Genomic DNA, 19,811 nt, shown 5'->3' on the forward strand with positions numbered 1-19,811 from the left:
CATTTTATTTTCCTCATATCCTGTTACTATTTACAGTTAAGTTTTGTTTTGTCGTCATCTAAACCAGGTTTACACAAGCCCCTCCTCAGTCTGTACTTGCCAACATTAAAGGGACAGGAAAAACTACAAGTTGTGAATTTGTGTCTTAAAGCCCCTGAAAACCCATCTTAAGTATTTCTCCTTAAAATTCAATAGTCACGACTGAATGAGAAATAATCCAAAAAGTGTCAGCGGTCACTCGACGGTGGTTATCAGCTCGGTGAGTCAACCCAGGGTTTCCCAGTGTAGCCACGAGCGGCGTTTGCATTTGCATCTGACCACGAAGAGCAAACTCTAATATTAGACAAACGCGACGATCATCCAGGCTGAAAGCAAGACAGCTGGCACCAAAAAAAAAAGTCCCCCACTGTTTGAAAGCATAAGGCTTCTCATATCACCGGCCCGTCGTTAGGGCACGAGGAGCTCTGACTGCAATTACATTTGCGTATTCTGTTGAATTCGTGTGTCGCTTGGATGCACCATGACAATTTTAGTCTCATTCTTTCAGCTGCAACCCCCGGCGTTTCAAGCAGACGTGAATATGAATATCAAAATATAGCAAAGCAGTGACTATGATTGGTGATGCCGTTTTCCAAAGAGAGTTGATTGGCCAGTAGAACGGTGCTTTTTATACGAGTTGATCTGTTATCTCGAACCAGGTTAGTTGTGCAGGTTACCATGGTGGACCCCCCCCACACACACACACACACACACAAAAAAAAAAACCTAACCAACCCCACGCTGTTCCAACTTTAACAAAAAACGGTGTGCTCTTGTAACACGCCATTAGGGCAGTGTTTTGTCTCTCTGTGAACAACAAAAAGTATTCCCCGGGCGTCCCGGGTAATGTGGCAGCCGTTAGTGTAATTAGTTTTGACCACAGACGCGTGAAGTCGCCCATCGCAGGACAATTGCAGGCGATGCGCGCGCCACTCGGCTGATTCTTCTCCATTAAACTTCCTTGAAAGCTCATTCCAAGCGACAGAGATAAAGGATGCTTTGCACGCGGCGCAAATTTCAGCAGAACTGGATACAAAACAAACTGGTAAACTGTTTACTGCAGGAGGCGGCAGGCAGCTCCAATTGCTGTAATGTCGTGGATACTTTCGACATATATATATTAGGGGTGGGACTCGATTAAAAAAAATAATCTAATTAATTAGAGGCTTTGAATTAATTAATCTCGATTAATCGCATAACAATATTTGCCCCCAAAAGCAACATTTTTTAATTTAAATGGATTTTAGTAGAACACTGAATCAAATAAAAGACACAGACTTGAATACTGTAAACCCAAGCTCTTTTAATGTCTGAAAAAATAAATTGAATTGCATTTCAATTCAAATCAGAGAAAGAAAATATCTCTGGCCAAAATTTAATTGACCCAAAGTTAAAGTGCCATTTTAAGTACTTTAGTACTTTTTCAGAACAGTTTTGCCTTTAAATGGTAAAAAACAAAAAAACAACAACAAACAATTCAACATAAAGTGCAATCTCTACTTCTCTCTTCTATAAATGGTCATTTGACAGGCTTAAATCTCCTTTAAACTCCAAATACCCTGAGCACAACTTATTTTGTACATTAGGCTATAACAGTGCAATTGACATTTTAGTGCAAAAAATAACAAACCCATTGGCCTCACAATACCGCCATGCCTATTTCGCCTCCCTCTGTTTCAGCCAGTTGCTTAGACAAACTAGCCTGTTCACATTTTCAGAGCTCAAGGCAGCTCTCTTTTTTGTTACTATGTGACCTGCAAGTGAGAACAGCCTCTCACATGGGACAGAAGTGGCAGGGCTAGTCAGATACTTGTGGGCTAGGACAGACAGCTGTGGGTGGGTCCCTGCTCGACTGGACCACCACTGCAATGGGCAGTCTGTCTCACTGATGGTGGATTCTGCTCTGTACAAACTCAGGGCCCTGTTACACAGGGCTTCCTCGTCTGAATCAGACTCTGAAGACAATGGCGAGAGAAAGAGGCTCTTTTTCTTTGCTGGCTCCTGTGTGGTGGTACCTTGACGCTGTTCCTGCAGCAGAGCCTCAAGGCTGGTCCAAACCTCTGCCCGCTCTCCCCTTGCAAGACACTTTAAATCCTTAAAGCGTGGGTCGAGCACAGTAGCCATTTTGAGCCATTCATGGTTGAGTGTAGCTTTACGTTGGGATAAGTCCTTTTTGAACGCAGTCTTGAATTTCACCATGTAGGCTGAGTCATCATCGGAGACCTCCATCGTGTGGCACAGGTGGCAGAGAGCAGGTAAAACCACTGAACATGAGACATATGTCTCTCCTCCAAGGAGCTCTGTCACAAATCTGCAGGAGACAGTTCAGGAAAGTAATTATTAATCTACAAAATAAATTTCAACTATAGAGCTTTTTAAATAAACAGTAACAATAAATCCTATTAAAAAATAGTTTTATTTACCTGCATGGCCCAAGGACAGTCGCCAGCTTTTGGAGTTTTACCAGCTCTGATGGAGTCAATATGACTAGTTTGTGCTTCTGTTTGGCTAAAGCAGCAAAAACAGCCTCTTGATTCTTTAGTAGACGAGAAATCATATCCAGCGTTGAATTCCACCTTGTGGAAACATCCTGAATGAGTGACTCTTTTTCTTGTCCCAGTCTAGTTTGCTCCTGGTGTAGTTCATCTGTATTAGCAGGGCTGTGTTTAAAGTGACCCACTATCTTGCGACATTTTGCTAAAGCATCACTAAACCCACTATCAGCAAGGCTAACAGTGATGGTTCTTTGCACGATGTGAGCAACACAAGGCATGTGTTGGAATGGGAGACGTCTTGCTGTAGCCATCATGGTTCGTGCACTGTCTGTCCCAATTGTGGTGACCTTTTGTTGAATTCCCCATTCCTCTGCCACAGAGAGAAACTGCTCAGCGCAGTTTTCAGCATAGTGTCTGGTGTTTGTCTTTTGCACAGTCAGGGCAAAAGACTGTAGATGCCATGTTCCTTCTGTGACATCAGCAAGGTGTGCAGTGACACCGACGTAATTAGAATTACTAACGGAGGTCCAATGATCCCCAGTCAGAGCCACAAATTCAGCTTTCTGCAATGCATCCAACTTTGCTTGCTTTTCAGTGTCATAAAGCTGTTGAATTTTGCCGGAAATAGTCTTTCTGCACGGCAGTTGAAAAGTTGGATCACATGTCGCTATCTGTAGCACATTTTCTAACCCCTTATCTTCCACCACTAATAGCGGTCTGCAGTCCAGCGCAATCCATTTTGCGAGTGAACTTGTGAGTCTGTCCGATGTTGTCTTACTCATTTTGGTCCTGAAGCCAGACATTTCATCGAGTTTGGGCTGCCGACACCGCTTGTTCGTACTCGGACCGGGACTGCTAGTGCCTGGCTCTGTGCTCGCTGCAACATGCTTTGCATTTAGGTGATACCGTAGGGTTGACGTGCTTCGGTGGTATGCAAACTCTTTTTTGCACAATTTGCATAAAACCACACTTTTGTCAATACTTCCATCGGATAATTTTTTGAAATGAAATTTTCCTTCCATCAGTCCTAGCAAAGAGCTTTCGTCAGATTCCTCCATTTTGGTAGCCGTTAGCCGAGCTCAGCTGTGTGCACCAGTGTAATCGGTGTACCAGGAAATCGTGCAGTGAGGAACATTCCGCGTTGTTTGGAATGCAAACTGCGATTAAATGCGTTAATTTTTTTAACGCGTTATTTTTTTTTAAATTAATTAATCGTAATTAACGCGTCCCACCCCTAATATATATATATATATATTTGTTGCCCGCGCTTGTCGTACTGCCACAGCTGTCGGAGTGCACATCAAAATAGGGTGCACGCTAGGCTTAGGCGATACGTTCAAATGTTCCAACAGGCCGCCGTCGGCAACTGCTGACATACTCGCGCAGTAATTGTAATGCCATCGCGACCTTGAGATGTTTCCTCAGCAATAAGTCGTGAAGACAGGCTGAACAGCTGTCCCAACACTATTTCAATCAGGGGAGACAAGTGAATGAAGTCTTTGTTTATTAAAACGAACAGACGATAAGAGATGATTAAGTCTTGACAGCGAGTCTTGGGCGCTTAGACTCCACAGGGAGACTAAGCGCCAAAGTCCAGTACACTGATGGTGGTGGCTGATGACTCTGCTGAGGCTGATTGGGGGGTGGAGGGCAGCGATAACGTAGCGAAGGCAGAGAGAGAGAGAATCAAATTTAAAAAGACGGCATCAAGACGATAGGCTAACAGCGAAGGTGCGTCGCTAAGCTATTGGGCAGATGACGTGTCAATCGATGGCCCAGACAATGGCGGCAGGAAATGATGGAGGAGCGAATGGGCAGGATGGTATGAGAATAAACTACCGCCTCCAATGGTGGAGGTGGAGATAACAGATCTGCCGCTACCAAGTGATTTTTGGTCCAGTTCTCAAATCTGATTTGAATCGACATTGCTGCTAAAAACGTCTTCGTCGCCATCGTTTGTGAAAGACAACCGCGGCGCGCATAACATGCCAGTTCCTATTCACGCACACGCTTTGAATCGCGCTTCAGAGGTGAATTATTTACGGAGTTGAATTCTCAATGTGGCGGACCATTAAATTAGCAAAATTAAAATGACAGCAATCGCCCAAAAAACAAAAAGCCAACCAGACTCAGCCAATCGCAGATAGCAGGTATATTCGTCCGATCGCCCAGCCCTTGTACACCCAAAGTCAAATGTAGAGCTTGCTGTGTTTGTCTCGGAGTACTTGGATCTATTTGGTGTATAGAACTCGCACGCCAGGCTCTCTTCTCAGGTGTACTGATACTCCATCAGCATTCAGCACCAACGAGCTTTCCATTTGGTTTCTTGTCCCGTTAAAACCTACACTAATAACGCCAGTGGTCTATTAAGACCCCAACCTGGTTCTTCTGTATGCTCCACCTCTACAGGCGGCAACGTTCAGAGTCTCCCTGTGCAGCGTCCTCCGCCTCCCTCCCTCCTCCTCCTGCTGGAAACTGGACTGTCAACAGACAGCGCAGGTACAGCACAGAGTCGGGAACACTTTGCGTTGTTGTGACAGATTATAACCCTCTGCCACCAGCCACAGGTTAGAGTTCGTCCTCCCCATCAGAGCCACCTGCTCACTGATGGGCTCCAGGCTCAGTGCCGTTTGAACCTTTCTCTATGTTGTAATTACAGAACGAGCTGTAGTTTAACTGAGCCATTTACATTTACATTGTTAGCGAAGGAAAGAAAAAGTCAGTTGAAAAAGGAGTGATATTATCAAAGCAAACCAAACAGACCTTCTCGAGGGAAATTCATTTATTTCCCTGTGCCCCACCTCTCCAATAAGCACCTCTCCAAGAAAGAACATAAAGATATATACGGCAGAACTCCAAGAAACCTGTGAATGTAGTGTTTTTCGCTTGGTCCCTGCATGTCTTAGCTAGGCGTGCCATGGGCTGTGGTGTTCGAAGAGTCAGAATGAGATGAAGATTGGAAAGAAATGGCTGCATGACTTTCTTGGAAAAGACTCGGAGGACAAGGTCACGTCTTGTGTCATTTTCTCCCTGCTGGGTCCTAAAGTTAGCAACGTTAGGCTAAAGTTTAACTGACATTTGTGGCTGTATAACATTCCAAGGAATGTAGCAGTGCGTCAACAAAGGCAGGGACGACGAGTGTTGGAAATTCTGCCGTAAATCGGCTCTGCGAGTGTCCTTAAGGATACATACGGTGTGGTTTTTTGGTGAGTAACGCTGAATGTAAACAGACACTTTGTTCACAAAGAAAACTGAGCAGGGTGCCTTTAATTTACCTGCCAGTTTGTTTTCTCAGAAGACATTTTAACTGCTCCACCAAAAAGGCCGCAGTTTGGACGGACGTTTCCCAGACTTTCAGTGCTCGCTGGGCCCGTCTAGTTGTCAATTGTTAATTTTCACATGGTTCTAAAAGCATAAACCCTGCAGTTACCCTCACATTTCACCTTAATGCCTTTGAAGTCCAGTGCATAATTTTAGACACACTCCCCCACAATCCATCAATATTATCAGTATTATTCCCAGCGACCAGTATTTAGTTTATGAGCAAACATAACAGGCAAATGGAGGCACAGTTGTACACTTTGAGAAATGCTGTTTGTCTGTTTAAATTCTTATTTATTCGTGCCTTGTTGTAAATTCAGCAAATGTACAACATTAAGTTGTTTCTCCCTTTGTGTTAAAAGAAAGAAACAAAACCAAAACACATTGTGTCGGTTTGTCCTGGCGTGTTGCCGTAGCACTGCAGACGCCCGGACACCGTGCGTCTGGCCGGTGAGCTGCGCATACAGAAACCCATTGACAGCGCGGACGTGGAGATTCAACCCAGTGATTTCCAAAGAAGAAATTATTCTCAGATGACGGCGCCACTGTCGGCGTTGGAAATGAAGCGGGGGGGGGGGGGGGGGTGAAGTGATTAAAGTTGGTTGTGGAAGCACAGTGACACGAGCAGTACCTGCATTAGAATACACTGATCAGTGTTTCTGCATGTTCCCAATCTGAGTTAGGTGTTAATAAAGGTTCCACTTAGTGGAAAGACTCAGTTACACACTAACCCTCTTCTTTCTTTCTTCCACTTCACCCCCCCAACAACTTTAAATCCCATCATCTTTCCGGAGGGATTCACGTCCACCAAATCTAATCCACTGCTCCCCTCATCTAACGCCTTGATCTGTAGCCTCAGGCGGTCGGGCCACCCACGGGTACGCCGTGTTCACAACGCAGCCGGCTTGTCGGCATTTGACCCAGAAATGTGGACGGCGTGCTCTTCACATAGAAGCTGTTCAATACACCAGACAAATCGGGGGGGGCTGCTATCCTGATTGACAGATCGCAGTGGTAGCAACTTGTTAATAACAAGGAAGCCCCGCCCCCCCCAAAGCATACCCTGCTTTATGGTCTATTTTACTCTAAAACGGGACCATCATTTATTAAAGGAGCATCGTGCAGTTTTGAAGAAGACTTGAAACTAGCGACTGAGACCATGAACTCTTGAGGAAAATGTCTGCTGAGGAAATGGTGTCCCAAAACTGTCAAAATGTAGTACTGTACTGTGTTGCGTGTCACCTCATCTTTGCATTAGTTTTAACTGGTGACGATAAGTTCCATCTATCCCGTCTGTGGCTGGGGCCTGTGGTCCTGCCCACACTGAGTGAAAACACACTCAGATCCACAAGTCTGGGCTGCAGTTTCTTTATCAGCAGCTTCCCATTTAACAGCCACCTCCTTCACCTCTCGCCTGATGAAGCGGGACGGCAGATCTGATATCCATCCGTGTCGGAGCGTGGGGCTTCATACCCATCTTCAATTACATCCCATAAATGTCAGGCTGCCTCGTCGGCCCCCGCCTCGGTTAGCGCGAGGCCTCACGGGGCCCGCCCGCTCAGACGTGAGGGGAATCGGACTCGCGTCATTTCCATGCACAAGTGCGGGCGTTCATTAAGTGTGTGTGTGTGTGTGTGTGTGTGTGTCTTGCGGAGAAGCGAGGCGATAAGCGGGCAGCAGACGGTCCTCCAAGGCGGCGCGTGATAGAGCAATTAAGATGATAGTCAATTAGACCGTGCCGCTAATTGACTCGTGATTAAAGCCAGAGCTGATTAATAAAGCGAAGGCAGCTCTCTTCTTCTTCTTCTTCTTCTTCTTCTTCTTCTTGGGGAGGGGGTGTGATATGGTGGCGATGCACAGAAATAAACAGAGGAGCAGCTGGGCCCTCACAAGCGTTCATGTTCGGCCGTGAAGCTGCCTTTTTATTTGTTGTTCGTCTCGCGTTCAGCGGCCTGTCGGAGCGAGACAGAGCCTCGCTGTCGCACGGCATACCTTTACCCGTTAAAGTGCTTCCTCCCCGTTTCTAAGTGTTTCATCATCCTGCGACTGTTAGTTAGTTGTGGTTTCGTTTGTCCAGGTTTCACTATATTGATGCGTAAGTAGGCAAGGCAGCGTTATTTACACAGCACATTTCAAACGGAGGCAACTCAGAAGTGCGTTACACAGGCCAACAAAGAAAAGCAGTAGAATACAGGCGAAACAATAAGCAATAAAAACCAGAACAGAATCAACTTAATGAAATAAAAAAAGGTATGTATTGTGTCAAAACAGAGGTTGAACACGGAAAGTCATCTGCTCACTAGTTCACCTTTACAGCCTCATTGTGTTTATACTCTATATCTGTCTATATATCTATATCTATCTATATTCTCTTCAAAGTAAAGCTCAGCGGTGGTGACGTTGAAGTAACGCGACCGCGGTGTAGCTCGTTTGTAGCCTAACGTTAGCTTTGTACTTCTGACGATTCCATTTACGCTTCAAACATCATAAAACTGGTGTTCATTAGTGGAGATTATCTCGCTGAACAAAATATGTAAGTGTCATAAATTTTTTTCCCCCACTGAGTTCATTTTCTGCAATAATCCAAAATCCCATGGTACAATCCCATTGGCTCTTTGTGGAGGGAACCAGGGCGACGCTAACTTCCGGGGTTTGCCTACAAAAACACATCATCCCTGCGGCGCTATCAGCTGAATTAAATGTGTTCGTGGTTTCGTATTTTACAACAATCGTCAACTGAAGAATCACACTTTGCCAAAGGTTAGCTTAGCGTCTTTTATACAAAGCTTTCAAGCCTTTCTTGTGGTCCTTGTCATGTCTTACAGGTCTCACACACCGATCACTCTGGATAACCCACACCCACCAACACGTTTCGGAACTACTTTCTGCATCCTCCATTGGGTTGACGTCTGTCTCAGAGACACCTGGACAAATCAAAGCATGTCTGCATGAGCCACAAGAGGTAAGTGAGGAAATTGTTTTGTGTTGTGTTTTTTGGTTGTAAATTGGCCAAACCTCTGGACTGTTTGTGTTGGACAAAATGAGAAAGAAACTCCGGAGATAGTTGCACCAGCTCCATCATCCGTCTCCTGGTTCACAGCATGCGTCCTGTGGTGCGTTCAATGTAAAAAATAAATAAATAAATAAAAATAAATGTTTTTCAGCTCCAGCAGAATGTTTCACCTTTTTGTTGAACAGTGTGAAACACTTTGCAACAGCCTTGCAACAGATCTGTTTACTCCTGTTCTGGATGAATGAGTCAGAGGTGAAAAACTGTGTTCCTAACAGACACCAACGCGCCTCGGATTGGAGCATTTCACACCGTTAATTAAACCGTTACTGTCAACATTGTGATGCGTGGCCAAAGAGGACACACACACACACACACACACACACACACACACACACACACACACACACAGCTGCAGTAGAGACTTTCAAACTGGATGTTCAATTTAACACCCTGCCTATTCAGGACATTCTGCTACGCTTTGGCAGCCCTGAACGAGACGCAGGTCGCCTCGTTCACTGGTTTCTCTAAAATAAACCTGTATATTCACAGTCCCCACCATGTCCAAAATTGGTCGCCTGTTTCTTTTTTTTTGTCTGCTGCTGCTGATAACTGCTGCTATTTTACATGCTGTTGAAAGTAGTATCCAGACATTTTTGCCCGTTTCCACACAGTATTGTTTAATGTAGCTGTCCCTCTCTTTCTGTCCGATTGATCTCTGTGGATTAAGAGTCCTCCACCAGTTTATGATGGACGCTTTAAAAAAAAAAAGAGAAAGAGGAGCTAAATTGATGCAGCAGAACCGGACACATCATTTTATTTATTCCACATGTTCTTCCTTGTCAAAAGCACAGACTGTAGATAAAGATGGCCGACGCGTCTCCACTTCCTTCCTTTCCTCCTTCAAAAACGAAGCCAGACTCTCCCCGGATACGGCACACATGCAGAAATGTAAGCATCCAGTCTTTATGCTAAGCTAGGCTAACCACAGACCGATATTGATCTTCTCATTTAAGCCTTGGAAAGAAAGTGCATGTTGAACTATTCCCTTTAAAGAAGAAAGACACAGCACGGCTTTGAAGTCATTTACACAAGTCTTTTTATTGTTACCATCTATTTGATGTTTGGAGGTCTAATGAAGCATGTTTAAAAAAAAAAAAAAAAAACCCAGAACACTGTGATACTGTTAAATGCAGATGCAGCTACGTGGTGCTAGCATTGCACTGAGCCAGCAGCCCCCGAGGTTTCCCGTTTCGGGGCCCGCCGGGAGCCGTCGGCCAGGTCGACCAACACCTGGACGGCCTGGGCCAGCCGACTCAGCCCCTCGTCCTCCACGATGAGTTGGGGGGAACACAAGGAATCCTGGGGAAGGGAAGAAGAAGGAAGGACAAGTAAGATACAAACACACGTTTTTGGCATGAATTGGATACTTTTCTATACATCGAATATTGGCTCTGTTTCTGGCAATTTGCAGCTTTAATATATTCATTATTTATTTTGATTCCTGCCTTTGTGGATTGTCTGTATGCACCCTGCCAACCACTACTGCTTTGCTGGCGTAATACAACCTGGCCCCAGGTTTTCTGTGTGTCAGTCAGTTTGTGGCAATTTAATGAAATACAACTTATGTACAGGAATATGAACCAATTATATAAGCCAATTAACACAGGTCTTTCAAAAAGACAAGGCCATGCAGTCAGGCTCGCTGTTTCCCCCTGTTTCTAGTCTTTATGCTAAGCTAAGCTAAACATATTTAAAGCGAGGCTAAGGCTGTATTGGAAACCACCTACTATACTAGCAGGGCATACTGATTTGGCCAAAATGTAGCATGTAGCATGCAGCATGCAAACAAAAGCAAAATATACAGTATGTCAAAAACACCCGAATGTCGTACTGATTCGGAACAAAATCACCAGTCTGCATCGGACCGCTCTACCTTGCATACTGTGTCCCACAATGCAAAGCGCCGGTGGCGCCATACACTTTTCACCTCAGCAGTCCACCGGAATCTGCTTCTGAACAAATATGAGGTGAGAAATAAGCCACCCAGTTACCAAATCTTCACTCATATTAGATCTGCAAGGCCTCGTTTAAAAGTTTGTTCCAACAAGTTGTGGGGGGGGGGGGGGGCATGATACCTGCATGATTATTACTTACCACACATACCACACTGCAAGGTTACTTTTGCACTTCAGGGATCCGTAGACGGATTACATTGAAATAACACAGTCTATTTTAAAGCCACTACGTGTAGGACTTCCTTACTTTGGCGCCGTCAGGTGGTAGTATCAAGAATGGCACCGTGGCACAGAAATCCTATCTGGATTACCACGTGACCCCGCCATCAAGGCCATGGGGGCTCTGGTTTTAACCGTTGCTGGGAATAGTTATTGCCGGTGACGGAGTCAGATATAATCTTTAATTTTATTTAAAGGTCAACCTGGTGGTGAAAGACTGTTATTATTATAAGACAGCCTCAGTGGCATTCTGTAGCAAAGCACATCATTTCAATCTCATGTACAGCGGATATCAGAGTCATGCACACACCCTGTCAGATGGCGGCGTGTGTATTGCCTCCAGGCCTGAAATGGAAAAAGGCCATAAAATCAGGACGCACTTCCACTTTCCTTTGGAACAAGCGACCAGGCGCATCCAAATAAAAACCGAGCACGCACTCACTCACGCCGTACAATAGTAAAGCTGCACCTCTGATCTGATTTATAATGACGTTTTTCTGTCTCTCAACCCAGGCATTCTGTATGTTGGATAGCTACAGGGCTAGCGTGCCAGGCTAACCTGGGTCAGTTTCGGTTTTCCAGATCTGGGCTTTTAAGGGTCTGACGACAGCAGCTCCAGGTAAACTCGGGGGGGGGGGGGGATCCAACACAGTTCTTTTAAGGAGCAGGTCCTAGTTTCACCTCAGATCGCGTCTGCAAATGATTCGATAGAACCAACTTTAGTCTCTGGCTTCACAGTAAAATGTGATCAACTACAGCATAATAACAACAGGAAGCGGTCGTCATACAACAGCAATGTCTGATTTATGGATTAAATACATATATATATATATATATATATATATACACAATCTAACAGCTATAACTGTGGCTAAGAAGACTACACTACTCAGCTTTAAAGACAGAACTAAAGTTATTCGCCAAATATTGGTTCAACCAACGATTTTCGGCTGGTTTCACGCCTGTATGACAAAAGAAAATGTGACATGAACACGGGCGCTTTGAAATTCAACATGATGTAACAGGAACATTCAATTGCAGGGTAGCAGCATGCATGGCGGCCTGCCACAGTGTCTTTTATGATAGTACCACCGGGGGGGCGACGTAATCAGACATTTTCAAACTCTGCCCGCAGTGGCTTTAATGAAATCCTTAAAGTCGAGATCCGTATGGCGCCGTATTTCCAAGTGAAACAGGATAGTTAGGCGGCACGTAACGTCGGGACAATATGATTTTGAACGTTGAAAAGTGGGCGTGTCCTAACTGACGTACCAGGCTGTTGCTAGCTAGCTAACTAATGAATCTTAGCTCCTTACTGTTAAGAGTTGAAGATTGATTGACGGGTGGATGTCATGATGTTATTGTATTGGTTCAAGCTTACGTAAGCACACGTCATATTTTATTTTACAGGAAGAAAGCGTGATTGGATTTTTTTGGAATATATTGTTGGATAGGTGCACAGTATGAGGAGATGTGATCTTAAAAGGAAATTTTAACTCAGAGTTCATGATGATGATGATGACACTATTTTGTAATATGTACCCATGAATTGCCAAAATGTGGTTCATTCAGACACACTTGCAACACTGAATAATTGAACTGGTTCTTCAATTATGTCAGTTCTGAAGCTGTGAGATGTGGTTGAAAGCTCCAGGGGAAAAAAAAAAGCAAGTAGTAGTCGAGGTGGTCAAACTAGTTGTTAAGACTTAATATTACCACAAACGAACGAAGTGTTTCTGGGTCTCTGGGAGTGTAAGGAAGCTGCCATGTAATGTCTGCAGTGTGCATTTTCATTTTACAGTCAGATGCCCCCCCCCCTTTACTTGATGAACCGGTGAACCTTTTTAAAGTCTGACTATACGCGTGAAATATAGCTAATCCCGAGCTCACAGCTCCAGTGACGTGTGAGCAGCAGGGCAGGCTGAAGTGATGCAGAGAGGGGAAATCAGAAAGGCAACAGCAGTTATTTATGGAGTCTCTCCTCCTTGTGAACGGTGCCCCCCACCCCCCCCCCCCCCCCCCTCCTGACCTCGGCTCGACACACTCACCTGCTCCAAACACGGCCCAGCTGGACATTTTGTGACGGTAAACCTGCCATTTGGAAAGCACACAGGAGCTTTTGAAGAGGTTAAAAGCACGGGGGGGGGGGGGGTCACATCAGGATACCTGCACGCCTGCCCACTATTTTAGCACATTTTGTTAGTTTGAATGCGTTGTGAAAGCGACCCAAGCTAGTGTGCCTTTAGTCACATTTTGTCAACCCTGTCCAACTCCACCAATTACTGCTGAATGTTTTGTATGTAAAAGATACGTCTGGTGTTCATCTAGATGTTTCTTATTGTCAACAAATCCCAAATCATTTCTTGTCCTGATGCAGAGTGTGAATGTGCGCTGCGAGTAGCCTCTCTGTTTGGACATGAAACATACTTTACCAAACGTAATGACAGAAGACGGTTTAAAATGAATGAGGCCAAGCTACATAAAGGAAGCGTTTTCCAAACTGTGTTTTGTCCGGTTTTAGAAGGACGAGGACTCAGCTCCCCACAGAAAGAGCCGTGTCCAACAAAGGACACTGTAGTTTCTATCGAACGGGAAATAGTGCTTTTGTTGGGGGGACTATTTTCATTAGCAGATGAATCCACATTTGGTGCGTATGTCTGGCAGCAGGACCCTGTTGGTCGATACATTGGGCGTTTGTTCGGCTCTGCCCGTGAGGTTTGTTGACAAGAAGAAAAATCTAGAACATCACCTGACTTATCCTTTAATGAAAATCAATTGGAGCATCTAACCTGTCTTGACGTGCTGACACAGTAACAATGAGTCCTTTTCATACTTAGGTCACAACTCAGCAGACTCCATCCTCTGAAGACCACGAGAGGCAGTCGAAAGCTCCATACGAAGCCAGTAAGTGGGCCGTGAGTTCACTGCTTTTGTCACAATAGGCAGCCGCAGATACCCTGATGTCACTCAAAGTTCCAGGCCGATTAAGCAAAGGCACGGCAGCAGGCGCGCAGACAAACAGCACATGATCAAAGTTTGGGTTTTTTAATAATTTCTTTACAGCGGGAGGAAAAAGAACTTTACATATAGATTTATATAAACTCAAAAATGATTCTTAATAATACAAGGGTATCATATAAATATACAAAAAGGTATTTCTGTTCCACTAACATATTTAAGAATATAGCTTGGTCTAAGCCAGTGAATGGATTTTCTGTGTGTTGCTTATCCAGTTTCATTTATAAAATATACATTTGAATCGACTCAGTATAAATTTCATCTGAACAGCAGGTTAATAGAAAAACTTCAGACATGAAAAGGGAGGATTTTACAGTGGACATTCTGACCCCGAGACGGCAGCAGAGGTGTGGACAGTGAAATGGACGGTGGACAAAAATAACCAGTGTTCTGCACACCTTGTTAAATAAGTAAATCAAGTTATAAAACTAAACTGGCCCCAAACTAAACGTGTTAATGTGAAATTCAATAAATTAAGAAGACGTGAAATTAATAATCATGAATACATTGTGTAAAATATATAGATGAAAAATAATTTAATGAACAACAGAACATTTGATATTTAGGTTTTGTTGTTATAATTTCTTAGAGTTCATCTACTTTTTCACGGTAGAAGTGGATCTCAAAAGTCTGGGTTTAATGATTTGACATTTTTTTCAAGTGATTGAGCTGTTGTCACTGCCTGCTCACCTTTCAGCCAATCACATGCCCCCCTGCCTCTGAAGCAACTAGTGCTCCCACATTTAGCCAGTTAGCCTCTGTTAGCTAGAGCAACATATCATGAAATAAAAATTTGCCATTGTGGAATAATGAGTTTAGTTTAAATAATTTATCCAATTATTGAATTAAGGGTTCATTTCTATATATTTTACACAGTGTATTGATTTGGGGCTCCATGTTTTAAGAGGATCAGTCCTGCGCAAACTACTCAAGACTTAAGTTAAACACAACAGTTTGCTGATAAGGGGAAATATCTGTTCACCTCTGATGTTAGGATGTTGCTCTCTTATCACAGTTACAGAAGAAAGCCTAACAAGATATTTCAGGTTATTTATTCATTTGGTTTTCCCTATGAACAAGTTACATTGGCCACCTGTTTGTAGTCCATTGATTTGAGTTTCAGTAGGTTTTAGTGTCCCACAACAATTTAAATGTTGTTTCAGAGGCCTTGATAAGAGCATAAACAATAAATGATGGGAATTTTAGGGCTTTAGCAGCAGAATCCCAAAAATCTCACTATTGATATCAGCTTCCAAACGTAGTCATAAGCATTATAATCAGATTCCGATCTGTGTTCAGTTGCGGACGTTGACCTTCTGCGAGCAAGAAGCCAGACACAGCGTGAGGTAGAAACAGCAGAGGCCGTTTGATGCCCTGTTAAATGCGGAGCCTATAGACGATCAATGGTTTACCAATCCAATGAAGGAGAAAACTTTTTTTAAAAATCAATGTTATTTTAAGTCTGAATAATTGAATATTGATTACATCTAATTTACCTCTGTGTGTGTGTGTGTGTGTGTGTGTGTGTGTGTTTTAAAGCCCACACAAAGCTATATGAGGCTGAACTAAAGGCTGAAAATGAGTGACGCCTCTGCTGTTTCACCTCAGAAACAGAAATAACCATAAAACAGAACAGAATCCAAAATAAATAAAATTAAAAAAGCAATAATTTAATAACCTGTTTACATTTATACAAACTTGAAGCCCGCTGGTCAAAACGTACCAGTACCAACAAAAGACTTTACACACACAACCTCATGCGGGGAGGGGGGGGGTTTGTACCGTCAGTTTGAGCACATGAATTCTGGAAGGGGGGGGACTGATGCAGCGACATCGCCCCCTGCTGCTTGCAGTTCACATAGCAGACATAAGAAAAGAAGAGCAGTCTCTGCGAGTGGTCTCAGTCAGTGTTCAGTAAGAGGCACTGCGTATCACACTGATACATCGGTGTGTGACAACTAACATCGCTTCACATCCAGTTTCCACATTTCACTAACCTGCATCTGTCTCGAGATTTAAAAATAAAGTCATCACATTCACAGTTTAGTCTCGGGTTACTTCAACAGGCTTCTCCCTCAGGATGAGAGACAAAACACGCAGACTGGAGTTTGAATGTTTCTCAGAGGTAGAGCTGCTCTGAACGCAGACATAATCTCAAGATTAAACTTGGTGAGCAGAGCTGAAGAACCACAGGACTCAATCCAGCCATATTGAGTTTTCTAGGATACCAAGTTAGCCAAGTAGCTAATGTTGCTAGTCTGCTGAGCCCCTGAGATTTATCACGGTTCCCCAATTCCATACTACACACTGAAAAGCATACACTATGTACTCATCTGAGGATAAGTCTATATAATAACTTTGCCGTTCGTCTTCTTTCTCTTCCACTAGTGACGAACCCACTGAGAATCATCACCATCAGCTTCTTTCAGCTGACTGTTTTACAGACGCGACTTTTTCACTGCTCTGCTGTCAGTGAAAAAGCTCTGATAAAGCCACCGCGCACCGCCTGCTCAGCAGCAAACAGCAGACAGACACAGTTAAGAGACCAGCTGGGGAACATAGTGGAGCGTTTAGCAGCTTACAGAGACCAAAGCAGAGCTAGTGGTCAAAAAGCAACAACAACAAAAAGTCAATGAATGCAGCTTTGAGTGTACTTGTACTTGCTGACGTGTACTTTGATTTTTCTTTCAGTTTGGCCCATGTCCCATCCACTGACATGGAGGAAGCGGGGCTTATGACCTATACTGCTGTCAGCCACTGGGGGGGGCAATCAAGACATTTTGGCGTCACCTTCGGGGAGCTGTCCTGTCACCCAGGTTTATATAAGGTATGAACACATGGTATAGTATGTCAATGGGGTTCAACAGAGGGTGTGGTTCCTTTGCTCCGCCCATTCATGTCTCAACCAATGAGATCGTTTCTGCCTGTGGAGCAGCTCTGCCTCAGACAGTTCAACAGAAAGTGAAGGCTAAACTAGGCTAAGGCATTTTCTCTGCTCATCTGCTCTCATTCAGCATTTGTCCGTCAGTGTGGAGCTCGCTATTCCTCTGAACGCCTGTCATGGATTCTGTTTGTGTCTCAAAGGTGCTCTGTGCGGCTCTAACGTCCAACCAGGGTCAGCTGTGGACAGTCGACACACACACACTCTCGGGTCAGCTGGTGTGTGTACTGACAACACACACTGCAGAGTATTGTCTGAGATGACAACTGTGGGAGCAGCTGTGTGTGTTCAGTAAGTATGTAGAGCAGTTTCAACAGTCATGTGAATATATAAGTGTTGTGTGTTGCTCCTCTAGGTGAGCAGGCAGCAGTAGAGGATGTAGAGCAGGGCCATGGCCGCACAGTAGAAGAACAGGAAGCCTGTGGACAGCAGCGAGGAGGACGATGACGAAGGTGAGGAATGGTGGGGGGACTGGTCCTCCGCCGTCTTCCCCCCCTTCGCGGCCAGCAGGGCCGTCACACAGCGCAGCACAGCGGACAGCTTACACAGAAGCACATCAGAGCTCACACACACGTCCGTCTGGACAGCACGCACACACACACACACACACAGAGAGAGGAGGAAAATACAAGTAGTTATATTGTTAAAACTAGGAGACAAGACAGAACAGAGTGTAGACTTACACAAAGCAGAGTTAGGGTTGGACCGATATTAGCATGTGATCCATCTGTGGACACAAGACCTTCAAACAGCCCGATCAGTCCAACCCTGACAGGAGGATGTAGCAACACAACTGAGCTTGATGCACATGGAAAATCTGTCAAACAACAAGCATTACATTTGGACGTATAGAATGAAAGGCCAGGAAAGTGGGAATCAGGAGGCAGGGTCTTTACCTCAGGGACTCCCAGCTTGCGACAAGCAGCAACGAAGTTCTCCACGTTGAGTCGACACTTGGCTGAGCTCAGTTTTGGCTGAAAACAACATCAGGCGACCACATTTAGGTTCACGTCATGCAGGAGTGAAAGCACTGCTTTGCTTTTGTATAAACAGTTTGCATCAGTCGGGATCAGGATACCGTGAAGTGTGAAACAGCGGTTTTTAGTTACCTCAAGTGCAGAGAAAAACTGATTTGATCATATGTCAGTAAGAACCCACCCCCTTCCAGTTGCTTGAAAAGATATGAACCCTCCTGTTCCTGGTGTTGTGAGTGGATGAAAACAGTGGCTGCAGAGTGGTGAGTGTGACATGACTCCACAGTACAACTACGTCTAACCCTGATTATTAGTAACTGGTCTTCTTTGTCGTTGCGGGACTTTGGAATCAGCTCCCAGTTTGGGTCCAGGATGCAGACACACTCTTGCTATGGTTATTACTGGTGCTTGGAGCGCTGACTAGCTCTAGTTATCGCTTAACTATCTATCACTATCCATCTGTGGTTATCTATTACTATCTCTATCTCGCTCTATCACTGTCTCTATTACTGACTGACACTGACAGGCAGGGGATTTGGCAGTCCAACTCACCACTGCTGGGGAGGGAATGTGGATGATTGACACGGAGCGCGGTCGAATCTGATTAACCAGCTGGCAGAGGACGGTGCCGTTGGATAAGGCCTCGCCCAGATCCTCCGGCAGGGTGATCTTCAGCCGAGACTCCAAAGTCTGAGGAGGGACACAGAGTGTTACGTCAGGTCTTTGTTAGGCAGCATTTACACCACAGAACACAAACTGTGTGTGTCGAGGCATCTTACATCATGTCCAATGACTGTACCAACTTCTTGATTTGAAAAGAAGTTATGTGAATATTGTGCTTTACCTTGCGTAGTTGTGTGATGTCTGGTCTCTCCTCTTTAGGAGAACGCAGCATGGTGCGAGACTCACTTCTGCCAGACTCGCCAAGAGTAAAGATGGACCCTGACAAAAAAAAAAGAGACAATAAACTGTGTTAAATAAAAGCACTGACTGAGGAGTGTAAAGTGTGTGTGTGGTGCTGTTTGTGTACCTGTGGGTTTGACGTTGCTGCGGGAGGAGGTGCGGAACAGGAAACTGTTGGGCTTCTGGGCCTGGCCGGGCGGAGGGGAAGTCTTCGGGGACAATGGGACATCTGACGCAAAACATTCAGGTCAATGTGACAGGAGTATTATATATTGTATTATATATATATATATACACTCGCATCGTACATTTTTATACCGTGGACTTCATATGAGGGTTGAATGCTCAGGCAAGAGCAATTGAGTGTATTGAGTGAAAGCTGTTTTTTTGTCAAACTACAGTTTACAACTTTCTTATACAGATACTCCTTTACCTTTTCAACAAAAAGAGCTAAACTTCTGAAATGCATCAGTGTGTAACAACCGCAGGACACCTCAGCCTGAATAAAATACTCTCTATACTCAGTTTGGAAACAATTTGGTACTTAAAAAGTACTGAGGTTCACTACATTAACCCTTCCTAATCCTCTGATACATTGCAATATCCACTGGAAATAGTCTGTTCAGATCTCTAGTTTTACACAAACTTCCTGCCGGTATTAAGTTCACTATTTAGGTTCATTGTACAGTTAATGTTGGTGGGGGTCGTCAGTGGATATACAATGGTAAAATAGGGGTCCCTTAAGAAAAAGGTCAGGAGCCACTGCTTTATACAATATAAATAACCCTGGATCTGTTTGACGCACTTTCTGTGGGCGTGACACAATATGTCCTAATAACACAGCAGCTCCTGTATTATGCAACAAACTAATAA

At 44.4% G+C, this 19,811-nt stretch overlaps 2 protein-coding genes across 2 annotated transcripts in view; both read right to left on the minus strand.

Annotated features, from left to right (window-relative positions):
- Positions 1-1,695: 1,695 nt before the first annotated feature.
- LOC139306323 (E3 SUMO-protein ligase ZBED1-like) lies at positions 1,696-3,337 on the minus strand. Its single transcript, XM_070930258.1, has 2 exons — positions 2,463-3,337; positions 1,696-2,350 (listed from the first exon to the last, which is right to left on the minus strand). The coding sequence occupies exons 1-2, from the start codon at positions 3,335-3,337 to the stop codon at positions 1,696-1,698; spliced, it is 1,530 nt and encodes a 509-aa protein (XP_070786359.1).
- Positions 3,338-17,403: 14,066 nt separating this feature from the next.
- Positions 17,404-19,811, minus strand: part of lrch4 (leucine-rich repeats and calponin homology (CH) domain containing 4) — a 36,216-nt gene continuing 33,808 nt past the window's right edge. Inside the window, exons 14-18 of the mRNA XM_070929616.1 lie at positions 19,066-19,167; positions 18,880-18,977; positions 18,588-18,725; positions 17,958-18,035; positions 17,404-17,640 (exon numbers count right to left, since the gene is read on the minus strand). Coding sequence (XP_070785717.1) covers positions 17,413-17,640; positions 17,958-18,035; positions 18,588-18,725; positions 18,880-18,977; positions 19,066-19,167 — 644 coding nt within the window. The 3' untranslated portion in view covers positions 17,404-17,412. The remainder of the gene's footprint in view (positions 17,641-17,957; positions 18,036-18,587; positions 18,726-18,879; positions 18,978-19,065; positions 19,168-19,811) is intronic.

This window comes from Enoplosus armatus, chromosome 23 (assembly GCF_043641665.1).
Source record: "Enoplosus armatus isolate fEnoArm2 chromosome 23, fEnoArm2.hap1, whole genome shotgun sequence".
Taxonomy (NCBI): domain Eukaryota; kingdom Metazoa; phylum Chordata; class Actinopteri; order Centrarchiformes; family Enoplosidae; genus Enoplosus; species Enoplosus armatus.

Excerpts from the sequence above, each read along its gene's own strand:
- LOC139306323 (XM_070930258.1), bottom strand. The coding sequence starts at position 3,337 with ATGTCTGGCTTCAGGACCAAAATGAGTAAGACAACATCGGACAGACTC. Across the intron at positions 2,351-2,462 it reads ACTGTCCTTGGGCCATGCAG|ATTTGTGACAGAGCTCCTTG; the intron begins GTAAATAAAACT and ends TGTCTCCTGCAG.